At 40.9% G+C, this 16,027-nt stretch overlaps 1 protein-coding gene across 1 annotated transcript in view; it reads left to right on the top strand.

Annotated features, from left to right (window-relative positions):
• pdia5 (protein disulfide isomerase family A, member 5) overlaps positions 1-16,027 on the top strand; it is a 47,965-nt gene that overhangs the window by 22,934 nt on the left and 9,004 nt on the right. The window contains exons 8-14 of the mRNA XM_029530250.1: positions 533-600; positions 2,183-2,274; positions 4,929-5,000; positions 6,987-7,123; positions 12,354-12,424; positions 13,119-13,282; positions 13,680-13,810. Of these exons, the coding sequence (XP_029386110.1) occupies positions 533-600; positions 2,183-2,274; positions 4,929-5,000; positions 6,987-7,123; positions 12,354-12,424; positions 13,119-13,282; positions 13,680-13,810 (735 nt within the window). The remainder of the gene's footprint in view (positions 1-532; positions 601-2,182; positions 2,275-4,928; positions 5,001-6,986; positions 7,124-12,353; positions 12,425-13,118; positions 13,283-13,679; positions 13,811-16,027) is intronic.

The raw sequence follows: 16,027 nt of genomic DNA, 5'->3' as shown, positions 1-16,027 counted from the left end.
TCTTTGTGTTTAGAAACATGTACTTTACTGCTTTCAGTTTCTCCTGGTGCACTGCCTACTGATCACAGCATGTTGAGCCACTGAACAAAGACATTGACAATAACAAAAATGTAAAAAAAATAAATAAATAAACGCAGATCCTCCCAACTTTTGAATAGTTATAAATCAATAAGATTGCAGACACAAAATTGTTTCAACCAGACTGATTGTTCCAACAACACTTAAAGCAGCACAATGTCGTGTTTTGTCTACGAGGAGTCCATTGTCTTGTTTTCCTAATGTCACTCAATAGTGAAAGCATCTCTTTTCATGAGCGTTTCCGTGTGTTGTGCTGGATTATTATGGTTAAAGGTTTTCTCTCCATCATATCTTTCAGAGCAGATGGTGCACTGCAAGCTGCTATTGACAGAAAAACCCATTCCCCCTGCAGATGATGGGAACTCTTCCACCAGTCACATCAGTGCTGTCAGAGCGTTGGTTACCAATGAGGTCTCTGTAATAACTTCTGGTCTGTTTTGTGTTGCGGTTGCAGGGTGCGGCGTCTGTAAGAGAATGCAGCCAATCTTCCAGCAAGCGGCCACAGAGACAAAAGGAAAATATGTAAGTCTGCTGAATCTTCCCCCTGCACACTTGGTCAAGTATATCATTTCTCTCTCTGTTCCGCTGCTGTCCTTCTGTGATGTTTGCAGACCAGATGAGATGTGTCAGCAGAGTGTGTCTGCATTGGTTACCTTGGCAATCTACAAGTGTACAGTCTGTCAGGTTGACATAAATGAAGGCTATACTCATTCATATTTCCCACCGAACGTCTTGCAAGCAGAATACATCAGCAGCTTTTGTTCCGTAGGTTTTGATTCAGCAGCATCAACAGCTCAGATGGCCTTTGAAGGCACTTCAGAAGCCGGATCCACCTTCTGCTGGACTTGATTTGTACTGAACCTGTGTTTGGGTTTGCTCACAGTTGTAATGATTAGAGTAATTAATGGTATTGTCCGTAATCAGTGTCTATTTAAAGTTTTCTTAGTTTTGTTTTTTTTTTTAACCTGGCACCTGCAGAAACAATTAAACATCTTTATAGCCAACATTTACAACCTCCATATAGATTAAATGCCAGTTTAGTCTGCCCAGTATTTGTGTTTACACCCTAGCTTTTCCTTTTTTTCTTTTTTCTTTCTTCAACCCATTTTCTTCCCCTCTTGGGTCTCATCGATTCCCCAAAGACCCACATTGTTAGTTGTCAGGCAGTATTACAACACCAAGCAAGTTAGGGGAAGTGTGGAGGTGAGAAGGTTTACTGTGTTCTCAGCTGTTGAAATGGGCACTGGAGAGAGGCACACACAAAATCAACCTAGGGCCTAGATGAGCGTCTAGAGAAACAAATCTTCTGAGTTCAGAAGCACTTCCCCAAGCACCAGAAGAAGTCTGAGGGGTGAACATCCTGTACAGCAAGAGCAGCGAGAGGCAGCAGCCTGAAGAGATGGTGTAACAGAGTGACATGTTGTGTTGGCCTCACACGAAACTGGAAATGAAGATAATTAACTGCGTGTATGTTTGATTATCAGATAGCGCTTGTAAGTAATGAAATATGGGGGGGGGGGGGCTGGTATTGCAAGAGAGAGCTAGAGCTGTTGAAAAGTGAATGGTTTGAATCAGGCTGTAAACTTTTCACCCCAGTGTCATGGATACACTTTCTGAAGTATTACATCTCATCGGGCTCATTTTCATACATTATTATCACCATTTTTACTGATTCTGCATAATAGGAATATAAAAGTTTGATGACGATAAAACACCTTTGAAGCTGATATTAATGGATAGAGAAGGAACAGAGAGCTTGTCTTTTGTGCCCCAAACTGGATGTTCATTGTTACCTCAGAGAGAGGCTGGGAGGCTGCAGTTGTTTGAGTCTAGCAGACTAGCTGTCTGTCAACCAATTAAAAATGCCATTAACGAGTTAAAAGGTACATTTGAATACGGTCTCCTCATCAACATTCATTACATCTGTGTTCCACAGTGCAGTCTCTTCTTATGCCTTGAGTTATCAATCTTTTTTTATTCTGGAGCACTTTGATGATGACTAACCTTTTCTGAAGTCTTTTCTCTTTGTCGTCGTTCAACCTCAGCTTTAGTTTACCTTCCCGACAACTCATGCTTCTTTTCCCCTTTATTGTGTTGTTTTAAGGTACTGGCAGGAATGAACGTGCACCCGGCTGAATTTGACGGCCTCAAGCAGGAATACAATGTCAAAGGCTACCCAACCTTCTGCTACTTTGAGTGAGTTGAGTCTTCTCATCCCACTCTCTTTAGGCTCGTACCTCACTTCCAAGGCTTGGAACATAAGAGTATAGTCACTTCAAAGAGAGAGTGCATTGCAGGACTTTTAAACACCAGCAGACATGATGGAAGTAAGTGAGAAGGAGAAGGTTTCTGAGAAGCTTTGGGTTCCTCTGGTATTCCCTTTGAAAGAAAGTAAACTCGGAGGAGGATCCTGGGTGCCATCAGGTTACCTGAAGTATTGCTAATTTCTTTGCCAAAATGTTAATGAGTGAGCATTTTCAGAATTGCCACTTTTTCACATTTTCCAGCTTCTCAGTTGTGAAGATTTGCTTTCTACTCTTCTTTTTAAGTTGTTAAAGTAAACTAAATATCCCACAGCTTTGGAGTTTAGTTTTGTTTGGACAAAACTAACCTTTTAAACTCAAAAGTGCAATTCAATTCCCTGCAAACAGTCGAGGTAATGTATTGTGGCAGAAGTTGAGTTAAGTATTTTATTTAATTTTTATGTGTTTATTTTTTTTGCTGAATAACCTTGCGAGTTGGGAAGTACTCAGCTTTTTTCACCACACAGAACTGTTGTCTCCCCAAGAACTCAGAATGAGTCAGCGGTTTTAATTATTTATGTGTCAGACTAAGCTAAGACTCTTAATTTAGTGCATCAAAGTTTTTTTTCATCTTCACTAACACCTTCAGGCCGCAGGCGACATTGATTTAGCACTTTGCCTCTGTGATTCTTTTTAGTATTTGCAAGAAAATAGTGCTCAAATGCACACAAATTCAAAGCTTGTAATCACGTACAAAGTGCGTGACTGCCAGTGTACATTAATGTAGCCTCCCCAATCAGAGCCTTCCTGCACTGTCCTTATATCTACAGTGTAGTTAACCGTGCTCTGTAGCTCACGCTCCACTGTCTGCTCCTTATTCCTCCTGCACCAGCTTTATCAACCCCATTTTCACATTAGACACTCACTCATTCCAGTCTGGCCTTTTAATTAGACCAGGACTGATTAAGTGCCTCTGTGGTTCGTCGGTGTGCATGCACTTTTTTTCTTGTGTGCTTGTGTGTTGCGTGTATGTGGACACGCGCCCGCTGGTGTGTAGCTGAGCTGGAGCCAGTGTGTTAGCCAGGAGCACATTAGTGTCAGTGTAGGGCTAGCTAACGACCATCCAAACCCTTTGGCTTCAGTAATGAGTCTCTCACTGATAAACAGCAGCTAATCACTGCAGGGGAAGTCGGCATCACTGCCACTGGAGTTATCTCACAGTTGCACCCGCTGCAGCGTTCAAGGTCCTTTACCTTTTTTGTTCTAGAGATCAAGAGACCTTACTACCCATCACAGTAGTACAACTCAGCCTTCTATCAGTTCAACAATCAATAAAAGTAGAACTGTTTTATTATCTTTGTCTTCACAGTGTCCTTGAGCATAGAAAATGACATTTATCTCACATTTCCTCAACTTGATTTTACAAGGTGTGGGTGTACTTTATAGCAGCAGAGATAAAGCAAGCGAATGTAGAGTTGGTCATAAATCTCTCTGATTGAATTCCAAGCAGGCATCTCCCCCACTGTAGTCAGTTCACTTAAAATGCAAGTTTTAAGCTCAGAGAATCACACTGCCCAGAGCCAGTTACTACTGACACTGATTCTTCAGCAGCGGACTGAGCCAACACGTCCGCTTTCCAGTCTACATTCAGTCGCAGCAAATAGAGAAGTTAGAGTCATTCCTGTGAAGAATAATCTGCTTACATTGTTTCAGCCTGTAAAGCTAAGAAGATGCTTCCAGCTCATTTCAAATGCATTATGGAAGCTCAATGGCATTTCTTATATGTGAATGTTTAAGATAGACATGCAAAGCCCGAGACAAAGGAGGTGGTATCAGTCATTGTTGAACTTCTGTCAGGCTTTGGAAAACATTTCCTTGTGGCTCCAGGCTGATCATTTATCAGGTATACCCCTGCTCTTTGTCTAAGACTCTAAATTATATTTTACTTATTGTAATTGTGTTAAGGATCACGTTCTTTTATCCATCAAACATGATCTGGATTACCAAGTTTCCTCAATGGCATTTCTGCAGGAAGTGATGAAAAATCGAAGTCAATGCATAAAATGACAAAAAAAACTGTAAAGCACTGAAAGTTGGCACAGAATCCTCGGTCAGAATCTCAACATTTTAAATAATTCCATTTGGTTACTAAACAAATAACCACTATTGTATCTCAGAAATTTTGCTGAAGGAACACTGCGCTGAAAATGATCCAGTCTAATTTATTCACTCTCTGTTGGCTTCTTCTTGTTCTCTTGGAGGGCAGCTTTGATTAACAAAAGTGGGTAGCACTGCCTTCCATCTGGGTTTGTTGTAAAGAAAACAAACAAACACAAACCACTGTTACAGCATTATTCTCTCTCCACTTGGTCCTTATTTTGAGATGTTGTTGGGTTTTGTTTTGTTTTTTGTAATAAATCATCTTATATCCTGCTCATTTATAGCTGTGTTGCCTCCCTCCTCAAAGGAGCACAGTAAAACAAAATTCTCCTTTCACTAAAACCTTTGCAGAAATAAAACCATAAAGTGTTGTTTTCTGTCAAGTGACAGTTCTGTTGCTGACAGATGGTTTAGAGATCATTTTCTTCTTGCTCTGTTGTCTCTCAGGAAGGGGAAGTTCCTTCACCACTATGAAAACTATGGAGCTACAGCCAAGGATATTGCTGACTGGATGAAAAAGTAAGTATGGGCCTAATCAACTTTCACTCTCTTGAGATCCATTGAACAAGAAATGATGCATAGTGTTTATGTCCAAGCTACACTCCCCCTTCTGTCCATGATAATGATCATCTCAAGTTAAATGTTTGCCATCACCTTTTCCTTTTGCTGTGGTCTTCATCATGTCTCCTCATGCCTCACCCTCATCCTGACTCACCTTGGTGAAGTGTCATCAATCTTAATCTTCTCTGCTGTTATCTAATTTTTCTCTCACCTCAGCTCACGCTTTCTGACCCAAAATCCCTGTCTCGCCTCCTCAACTTGGCTATCCTGTTTCCCATTTCCCGCCGCCCCTGCTTTTCCACTTGTGTTCAGGGCCTGGCAGGGAAGCCATGACTGTCCGCAGGGTTGCAGCCAGAGGGCACTGAGCGGGGCTTTCACAGCAATCATAGGAAACGGAGCGAGACAGGGAAAGGATGTATTCCAACCCACTTAAGCCGAGAGGCATAACGATTCCCTCCCCAGTCCTGAGCTCTTGCTACTTTGCTCATTCACGGTCCAAAAATGCAATCAAATTGACAGATTGATTACATTTTTAAACTGGTTGTATTGCTGAATATAACTACTCCTCAGTTTCCAGGGTTGTTGTTTTTTTTTGTTTTGTTTTTTTTTTTAAGTGATAAACAGTGGTAAAATTAAATTTCAGAAACCTTCATTCCTCGTTTACTTGATCAAATCAAAGCAAAGAACGCATTTTGGCCTGACCTTAGACTGTTGAATTTATATCGCGCACATAAAAATGTTTCCCATGTTATAAAAAGATAAAAGACTGGCCTCCTTCAAGTCTTGTCGCATCTGCAGTTTGTCATCTCAGAGCCTTTTGTCCTCCAGAGATGCTGCAGATGGACAAAAAAATAGTTGAAAAGCATTTTTTGAAGTAAACGGTGTTGAAAGGTTTTTTTGGGAACACTCTGATTTGCTCTGTTCATAATTAGAGACGTCGTGTAAATGCTGCTCCTTTTGTAACACTCTCTACCTCAGTTTTTTTTTTTTTTTTATCTCCAGCTCTTTCATCAGCCCTACTTCGCCTCCCAAATTTTGATGAAGTTTCTCTTATGTTGAGTTTCAGCTCTCTTGGTTTTTTTGATTCTCCACTCAGTTTCACTCTGATTCATTGTTTTTCTGTTTTGTTTTTTGTTTTTTTCCAACAAGAACAATAGAGGTCAGACACTGAGAGTTATTCTCAAACCCCGTCATTGAAATACTTTTCTCCTTTGCCTTTGAATGTTGCACATATCCTGACATCTGTTAAATACTGATCCTTACTTACTTATCCCAGAATCTAGTTTCAGGGCAGTAAGTGGACACACATGTATCCTCAACGATCATATCAGTCCTCTACAGCCGTGTCAGAGCAGAAATGGAGTGCAGTAAAAGTGGTATGGTTGCATAAGGGCAGCACAAAGAAGAGCAACGAGAAATGCCATCTGATAAGCTCTGGTCACCACTAAACCTTTAATTTTGTGTGTGAGAGTTACACAGTAAATGTTGGGCAGATGACATTCTGGATAGAACATAGATAACTGGAGGAAATGCAGCAATTCTTTGCAGGCCGGTTGCTTATTTTTTGTGTTTTTTAAAACAGTCTCTAGTTTCTCAGTATGTTGGCTCAAGCCAGAGTCTGTGTGATGATGAAAAAAGGTTTCTAGTAGGAGAGTGCGTGTGTGTTTCTTTTTAAACAATGTTTGTATGTATGAATAAGTTCAAGGAGTGTGTACTTGTTTATATCTGTGTCCATTCTTGATGTTGCTCTGTCATCGAGGCGTGGTTGCTCGGGTCCAGATGTGTATATTTGAGTGTGTGTGAGAGTGACGTGTTGGGTGGAGTATGGATTACAGCTGTGTCTGATTTTGTGCTCCATACATATTGCACGCCAGCTGGAAATTTGTCTGCTTTTTAAATGGCCCTCACCTCTGTTGCCCTTTCTGTCTGCCCTTCCTGTTTCAGCCCTCAGCCGCCACAGCCCAAGACCCCCGAGGTGCCTTGGTCGGAGACAGATTCACCGGTCTTCCACCTGACCGATGAGTCCTTTGACAGCTTCCTGGAAGAACATCCTGCAGCTCTGGTCATGTTTTATGCCCCTTGTGAGTAGAAAAAAAATAAGTTCCAAAATCAGGACTTCAACAAAAGACAATTTTCATAATCATTCAAATATTTGACCTTTTACATTCCCAAAAGACTTTCTGAAATCATTTGAAAGTCATTTGCAAAATTTGTGTCAATTCATTTTCACTTCATCAATTAGTGAAGTATTCAGTAAAACTTTTTAGCACCAAAAAACAGCGACGCGTTCAGGGCCAGGTCAGTGTTGAGACCATTAATAATGAAGACCGTGATAGGTTTTTTTATTCAACAAATTTACTTAATTGTTAGTTTTTTTCTCCTGGCATGTATACAAAACAATATATATATACATATATCTATGAAGATTTGAACTACTTTGGTCACCAGCATATATACATTAATGGAGAGGGCTGTTTCGGTTGTAAAATATGTGCAGTGGCCTGACAGAAGAGCTTCACATTCCTTCTTGCTGCATGAAAGGTTTTCTTGCACATCCTCTCAGGTAGAATTATATTTAGTCACGCAATCGGTTCATTACTGTTTCGCTGTCATGCACAGCAGTAACAGTCAACTGCGGGAAAATAACCAGAGAAAGACTAGGGATGGAAAAACAAACCTTAAAGACAAGCTGGGTGCAGTTACGTTAGCGCTTGGTGTCGCTCCTCACTCTTGAGCTCATCATCTCAAGCAGTACGTCATTGTTGCCATATGGTTCACATAAGCCTGCCTGTCATTTTTATTCACATCCCGTTCTGCTGCCGTTACGCAGAACTTTGTAAATGTGCCAGATTTTGTCATTTTGCCTTGCTTTGTCCCTTCCCTGCTGTTGGTAAAGAAGCTGTCCAAGTAAAATTTTATGTTGATAAATAAAACTGACCGCCAACTATAATTACCTGCAAATAGATTAAACCCATTAAGAAAACACATTCTAAGCACACCAGCCAAAAAATGCAGTTTGAATTCTAATTAAAACAATTTAATGTGTTTTTCTTTTCTCTTAACTTGTGACCACATCACCTCTGTCCTCTCACCACCTGCTCCCTTCCTCTCTGTGCAAATCTTAGTCTCCTCACTGTAAGAATAAATGAAAAAGTAAAAATAGGACCCTTTCCCTGAGCTTTCGCCATAATGATGATTCATTGTTTTCAAAATTTCATCACATACTTTGCTGAAGTGCCCTCGTACCTCCAGGTGGCTGGGAGCGCTGCACTCCACCCAGAGGGCAAACGCACTCTCCAGCAGTTGAAGTGATTAAAACACATCTTTAGCACTCCGATGGGACCTTTTCCATCCACATCTCATTACTCGCTACCTAAAACTCAAAAATATTTGTGCACTGTTGGATGAATTATTCAAACTACCCTCTGCCAGTTGGCAGGACAACAAATGTCATGAATTGGAATATCTGTGAACATGATCCGCCGAAAAGGAAAAGCCAAGTGACATCATTTCATTTATTAGATCAGTCTGTTTGGAATGTAAAAACAACCATTATGCAAGATGTCCCTTTTAGGAGTAAGTACAATGATGCATGCAGTCTTTTGGATCCCCTAATGGTCAATCAGTAGCTACAATCTCTGACTGCATGTATCATTTTATTGTCATTTTGCTGACTTTGTTGATGAAACTGATATTTACTGATTCCATTCTTTGGAAACCATTGTCCAGAATGTCTCAATGCCATTTGACTAATTAATCACAAGTATGATTGGCACCAAACTCCTTTCCTTTAAGTCATTAAGTTGCCTTTAGTGAGTGCTAATTGTATACCGCTAGTATTAAGTACTCTGCAGCATAAGAACTGCATTATATCTAAATAATTATCTGAAATCTGCCCCTGAATAAAAGAACAATAATATCAGATGTCTAACTTTCCTGGGTATAACTGGGTAGAACACATTTGAAAGTGAAACTCCCCCGAAAGAGTTTATTAATATAAAGAAAAAAAATTTAAAAAGTAAAACAAGGCCATTACATTAAACTACCCATCCTTCAGAAGTGCTATGAGAGCTCACACTCTCACTTTTATAACATTGTTTTGCAAAGCGACCATTGTTGAGCAAATTTGCAGGGATGATATTTATGTCATTAGTTGGTCTAGTCATTAGTTATGTAATGACACGACTGAATAACTCAGGATAAAAAATGTTTTCCTCGCACTTCGCCCTGAATACATCGACAAATGTCTGAGTATGTACAGACGAGTCCGCCTCGCTCCTACAGTGTCACAACTTTACACACTCGTCCTGCCGTTGACTCACCCTGCGGACAGCGGATGGACACCTACACACTCAACACAAGGGCAGTCAGCCGTACCCAGCCACATCAGGTGTATTCAGCTCAAATGAAAATATCTGTACTCATTTTACCAAACACGTATTTCATACTATAGCACCACAGTTATTGCACACTGTTACACTGCATCTCTCTGTCTCTCTCACCCACACACGCCAAGCATTGCTGCTTCTGTGTAGTTAGTAAAGGCTCTGCTGTCAAAGCCAGATTAATAGCGTCCCAGCCGCCACCATCAGCTCGTATTTCTGTTCACCTCTCATCACAGCCATTCTCACCGTCCTCTGAACGGGACTCAATGGGGGTTGTTTGTGTTCAGCTCCATGCGATGGAAAACAGGACGTCGTTTCCCAGAGTGAGCCTGTTCATGTCCCAGATCAAAACAAAAGCTCCTCCCTGCCAGCGTTGTTGGACAAGAACGCAGCAACAAAATGAATACAGACTTTTGTTCCACCAGATATGGCTGCAAATGGCTGCTTAGGTCCCTAAATGTTAGCTGTGCTTCCACTGCAGTCGATGCATCAGGAAGTTGCTGGCTCTGATTGTAAGATCTCTCCTGACCGGCGGCTTAACAAGTAAACATGAGCCCAGCTTATTGCTGCAATGAACCGGGAGGAGATGACCTTACAAAAACATAACACTAACATCCAGGATTTACTCCAAAGCAGAGGGAAGTCACTGGCTTTTAACTTTTCAGCATGCATCAGTGTTTATCACAGCTACAGTGGCTTGTGACCTCTTTGCTCATTCTGATCTCATCTCAGTCTGAATCAGCAACATTTCTGTGTATTTCTGAACCCCACCACACACATACACACAGTTTAGGACTGAATGTGGAGCACAGCACAGACATTAGGTTTTCTTTCTTACTCATCACTTTGGTCAGATAAAGTCCTTTCAGTTTTCTCTGCTCAGCTTCAGCTCAATCTGCATGATCACATACTACATTGATTTAGATGAAAGAGAGGCAGCTTCTTTTTTTCTTTTTTTTTTTATTCCAAGAGGCGTGTCACACTTGATTTATAGCCTGCGCCACCACTCCATTATATATTGAAAAAAGAAATTCTTGAACTGTTATGACAAGGGCAATTTACCAGTTTTGGACATGTACCAAGTTTGTTTCATGCATCTGTGCACAACAATGCCGTTAACGCACACAGATAGAGACACAATTAGACTGCTCATCTCAGATCAAATATCATATTCATTACATTTTAAGACAAAGCATCTTGTACTTGACTAATGTTGTTTTATGGGCTTGAAAGTCATTTTAGATCCAAAAATAAAATGTTTGCCAGTTTGCTCATGCAATATTAAACCCACCTTCGCACCAAACACAGAGATTACTCACAATCCTTGGAGCTCAGGAAGACTTCCTGCAAACATGCACAGTCGCAGACAACACCACCTCCATATAATTCAGAGGTATCCAGAGCAGAAACACCAGTAATGCTGTCCTTCTTTCTTAATTAAAGAACAGAGAGGCACAGTGTTTGGCTCGTGGCAAAGTTTGAAAACTTAATGGAATTCTTTCTCTTTGAATCTTTGCTCTCAAGTTGAAAAAGGTGCAGGAGTATCTACAGCTTGAAGATAAATCACGTCATCATCTAATGACTGTCGGTGCAGTCAGACTCTTACTCTTTTTATTTTACCCATTAAAACAGGCAGAGTTTGTTCATCCTGATGGACCAGAGTTTGCAGTCCCATCGTGTCATATTATCATTTGCATCCAAGAGAATATACATGATTTTTCAAATGATTATTTTTATTACAATATTTTACAAATACATAATAAGTCATTGCATCAGCATACATGCTTTAGTTAGTGTACACAATGTTGTGTAGCTGCTCCTTTTTAACCATTTGGGTCAGCCATCATATCTGTAATAAGTTCCAAATCATTTGGTTATGCTGGGTTGTGTCAATGTTGATTGTCATTTCGGTTATTTAGACTTCACATCAGCTGCTGCACTTTGATTTGATTTCCTGCTCTCTGCGCGCAGTTGCTCCCTCTGTGCAAGGTGATGAAACAGATTTCATGTGTGCAGCCAAATCTGCCACTGCTATTGTCATATTTCCTGGCTTTTTTGTGCATCTGATTTTGTATATTTTCACATCCGAACCGTTTTCACACCACTACAGTTTATTGGCACTATCTTCTCGACAACATCTCGGCCACTCGCTTTGAGCCATTAAAAATATGTTTTTGTTAGAGTAAACCGTGCGTAACAAAACATTCAGCCGTAAGTCTCAGCTTCGCTCACGCTTTCCTCTGTTTGTCTTTCCTTTCCCTTTGTGTTCGTCTTTCTCTTTCTTTCACTACTGTACTGCATCACTTTCTCACACCCAGCTCATTCAATTTGTCTCTAACATGCTTTCTCAGATGCAAACACACACACACACACATGTCTGAGAGCGAAACATGTAGTAAGCAATCGGACATGAATAAACTCTGCTGGTAAACATCTCCTTTACAGTTTCACCTTCAGCCAAGCGAGCGGGAAACTGCAAACCACCAAAGAATTACAGCTGTTGACACACAGAATCGGTGCGACAGCTCTGTGGATGTAATATTATGCAAAGATTGCAAGATTCAGGGATAGCTCTCAGCATCGCTTTTATGTAAATCTTTTCATTGGGAATATTCAGTTATTTCTTTCACTCACTAATATAACCAAGCTCATATTGGTGCTGATAGATACTGCTGGGTACATTTTCGTCAATTTGTATTTTTGACCTTTATTTCTAGTATTAATATATAATCAATCTATTTTACAGTTTAAAATCTGTGTTTGCTAAAACGTTGAAATTTTAGGAGATTATTTTCAATAAGAGAGGAAAGAAGGAAGATACATTTTACATTCATCAGCCTTTGTTTTTAGCTCCCAAATAGCAATATTGATAACAGCCTTAGAAAGCTGTCAAGGCAGGCTCTAATGTGTGATCTAAATCTTCTAGGGTGTGGCCACTGCAAGAAGATGAAGCCAGAGTATGACGATGCAGCTGAAATACTCAACAAGGGCACTGATGTAAGTTTTGTAACCTCTGCTTGCATTTTTATGTGGCAGTATGCGTGTCTGCAGGTCTGTGCTTTTTGTTCACGTTTCATATCTCACACTCTGATGAGCATGCAGTACAACACAGCATAGCAGCACCTCATTAACGGGTCATAATAATCCCTCCTCTGGCCTAAAGGCTGTTGGCCGAGGTAACAGACACGTGGTCAGTTTGTCTAATGGCCCAAATCTCGATGTGTTTCTGATTAGTCGGGCGTGTTCCTCACCTCTCCTCTCTGCCATTATGTCCTCTGTGGTAAAATAACACTCCCCAGCCGGGGGCAGGGCCTATAAAACTCTAGCCTGGTGACTGTAGCAATTATCTCATCCATGAGAGTCCCCCAGGCCCGACGCCTGGACCTTCTTCTTGTGGCTTACTGCCCAGTATTGGAGGTCAGTGGGAGAAGCCTGACCATTATCTAATATGGATTGACTAGAGCTTTTATAACCCATAGCCCTTAAGGCCCAGAATATCATTTATTTTTCGCCGCCTTGCTACTCTGCTGTTTTAATGCAGCATTGTGTTTAAAGTAGGCGGTTCTAAGTGGTGTCCTCTAAAGGGTTTGCCAGAGGGACCTTTATAGGTCCAATTCACAGATAGTTCTATAGTTATTATTTTGCAAAAGTCCCACAAGACTTAAGATTTGCTGTTGTTATTACTTCCTAGAGTCCGGGTGTGTTGGCAGCAGTAGATGCCACCGTGCACAAGGCTGTGGGGGATCGCTTTAAGATTTCTGGCTTCCCAACTGTTAAGTATTTTGAGAAAGGAGAGGAGAAGTACACGCTGCCACAGCTCCGAAGCAAAGACAAGATCATCGAGTTCCTGCACAAGTGAGTCACACAACAGGCAGCTCAGTCTCTTCCCTACACTTAAATACAGACTTAAACACGTGTGCAGAGTTGTAATCTCTGAGCTTAATCGTTGTAGTTGCACTTTCTGTAGGTGTTTAGCTGCAACATCCTCACTCTGTAAGAGATTGTTCTCTTGAAAGGGTCACTTTAACAAAATAACAGATTTGCTATGACATCAGTCCGTTATTACATCACTGGCATTTATATGTGACTGAGTTTTGAATTCGGAAACAGGCATGTCATACACAGTTTCTTTATTTCTGCCACTTTTACCAGCTTCAATAAAAACAAATCAGTTTTTTTTTTTTTTTTCCCCCCCATCCTTAATGGTAGGTCTATACATATTAAACTACTTAACTCTGTTTCATGTCTGCAGTCCCCAGGCTCCCCCTCCACCAGAGCAGTCTTGGGAAGACAAGCCCTCCAGTGTCAGCCATCTTGGATCAGAGGATTTCCGAGAGGCACTGAAAAAGAAGAAACACGCTCTGGTCATGTTCTACGCTCCCTGTAAGAGTTTTAAGTATACCATTTCTATTCATCACATTTTGGAGTTACTCCTGACAGGCTCATCTGTTGCGGGCACAAGAGTTTTTACAAAATGTTGCATTTCATGTTCGGTTGTTTTGATCAAAATGCTATGCATGTGTGTGAAGTGTGATCACTGCCCTGCTTAGTTGATCATGATGTGATCATATCCTTGGTTTTAACCACTCTACATATGTGACTGAGCTGTCTGCCAAGCTCCTCATCAAACAGTATATAAACTCCACCTAAGCCGTGGGGAGACTGAGCAGTGATTCATAGTACTGAGAATAGATTTGTCCAAGTAAAATAAATGCTTCTTCATTCTTCACTCTTTCACCAGCTATTTCAGGGAAAACATGAAATACTATGCAACTGTATGTGCAAGCCCCTTAAAATCCAATTAATAAATGTTTTTACGTGCAAAATTACCTTCATTTTGCTCAACGAGTTGTCACAGTCTGACCCGTTTTGTTCAGTTTTTTTGCTGCAATGGTCGAAGTTTTATATTTCAGCCTTACAGCCTTCAACTAATAGCTTTTAAAGCAGCACCAACCTGCTGCCCCCTTACTCCACCCACCCCATCTTCACAGTGTCAGCTTAAATAAGGCAACTGGAGAGTTACAGCTGCTTGCTAAGATGTCAAGTATTGGGGTTGGGTTTTGAATTGTTAATTTTCAGCTTCAAATGAGCCTGACTAAAAATAACTCAAGTTAAATGATGTCATGTCCTCTCTCTCTTCCTGGCTTTTTCCTGACGTCAGGCAGTATTAAGTGGATGGACCCTAAATAAGCATTTACAGCCACCCGCATAAGTAGCTATTGTGTGATGTGTATTCATTGTCAAGTTGTGTTGATATTCTTCTTCTTGCCCGTGTAGTTTACTCATGAAGGCTGCTACACTGCTGCACTACACCTCTCCTGGCAGCCTGCTGTTCTTTCTACCTCATTGTCGGTAATTATGAGAAACACAAGAGTCTGTGCCGACAGAGAGAGAGGGAGAGAGTCGAGAGCGGCAGCTCTCACTATCAGCTGCAGACCTACATTTTATCTGCATTTAAACAGTGTGGATGATGGGACTCTGCAGCACTTAGAGTGGAGCCACCTTGTTTTTTATTCAGTTATCTGCTCTCATTCCACCGGCTGGCAGTTAAAATCTGTCTAATCAGCCTGTGTTTCTATGTCAGGGGACACAAAATGACATGTGCATCTGCTCTGCTCTGGGTTTTTGTTTTGTTCTATTCGGTTTAAAGGCCGCTGAATATTGAAAAAGTTAAAAGGGTGTTTGAGCAGGAAATGGTGGTCTGAGCTGCGCTGAATGCAGGCTTAGAGAGGTTGAAAGATAAATGGGCATTTGCAGAGTCTGCGTGTGTGTGTGTGTGTGTGTGTGCGCATGTACACACAACAGTAAAATACTTCATTATGGCCTCGGCCACCGTTGCAGTGAGATTCATGGTAATGACTCATGGGAGCAGATTCCTGATAACAGGGCTGGGAACTAATAGATTTTAGGGTTTTTTATACTCTGATAATATTTTTATTTACAAGATGAGCCGAATCATTCATAATCTGCTATCCTATTCAAGTAATCTCCTCTCTAGTGGCTTTAAGTTAGAGAAAGGACATTGCATGACCAATTAAGGGAAACCTTATAAGGGCAGCATGCACATATACATACTCATATGAAATAATTGTGTTCTTCCAACTTGGTGACAGCACAGTCCTGTTTCAACAAGGAAGCCAGAGGTCCTTAATAAATAATTTACCCAGTCTGGTGTGCAAAAAAGACTCCATCTCCCTCAAAGACTTTTGTGATGAACCAGAAGTCTAACTTCAAAAAAGGCTTTATCAGTCATCAGCAGTGTTTGACCTCATTGATGCTCTTGTGGCTGAATGTGAGCAAATCCAAAGCCGAGGCAGCAAAGGCTGTTACAGGAGCGGATTAATACCCTTGTATGTAGAATGACATCTTCAACAGTCACATAGGAATGCGATGTTGGGTGTCTACATATTCTCGGCTATATGATAAAGGTGATACATTGATCAAGTAGCAGCCCTAGAGGGCTAAACCAGAGGTTGAGGTACTACCTATAGTCCTATAAAGAAATAAAAAAGTAATTGAAATGCATTATCTTAAATATTGTTTATGTGTAACCGACTGACAAGTCATTTCACCCTTACACTCCACATAAAAGCTTTTATC

Source organism: Echeneis naucrates, chromosome 21, assembly GCF_900963305.1.
Source record: "Echeneis naucrates chromosome 21, fEcheNa1.1, whole genome shotgun sequence".
NCBI classification, from domain to species: domain Eukaryota; kingdom Metazoa; phylum Chordata; class Actinopteri; order Carangiformes; family Echeneidae; genus Echeneis; species Echeneis naucrates.
This window is presented reverse-complemented; position numbering and strand designations above follow the sequence as displayed.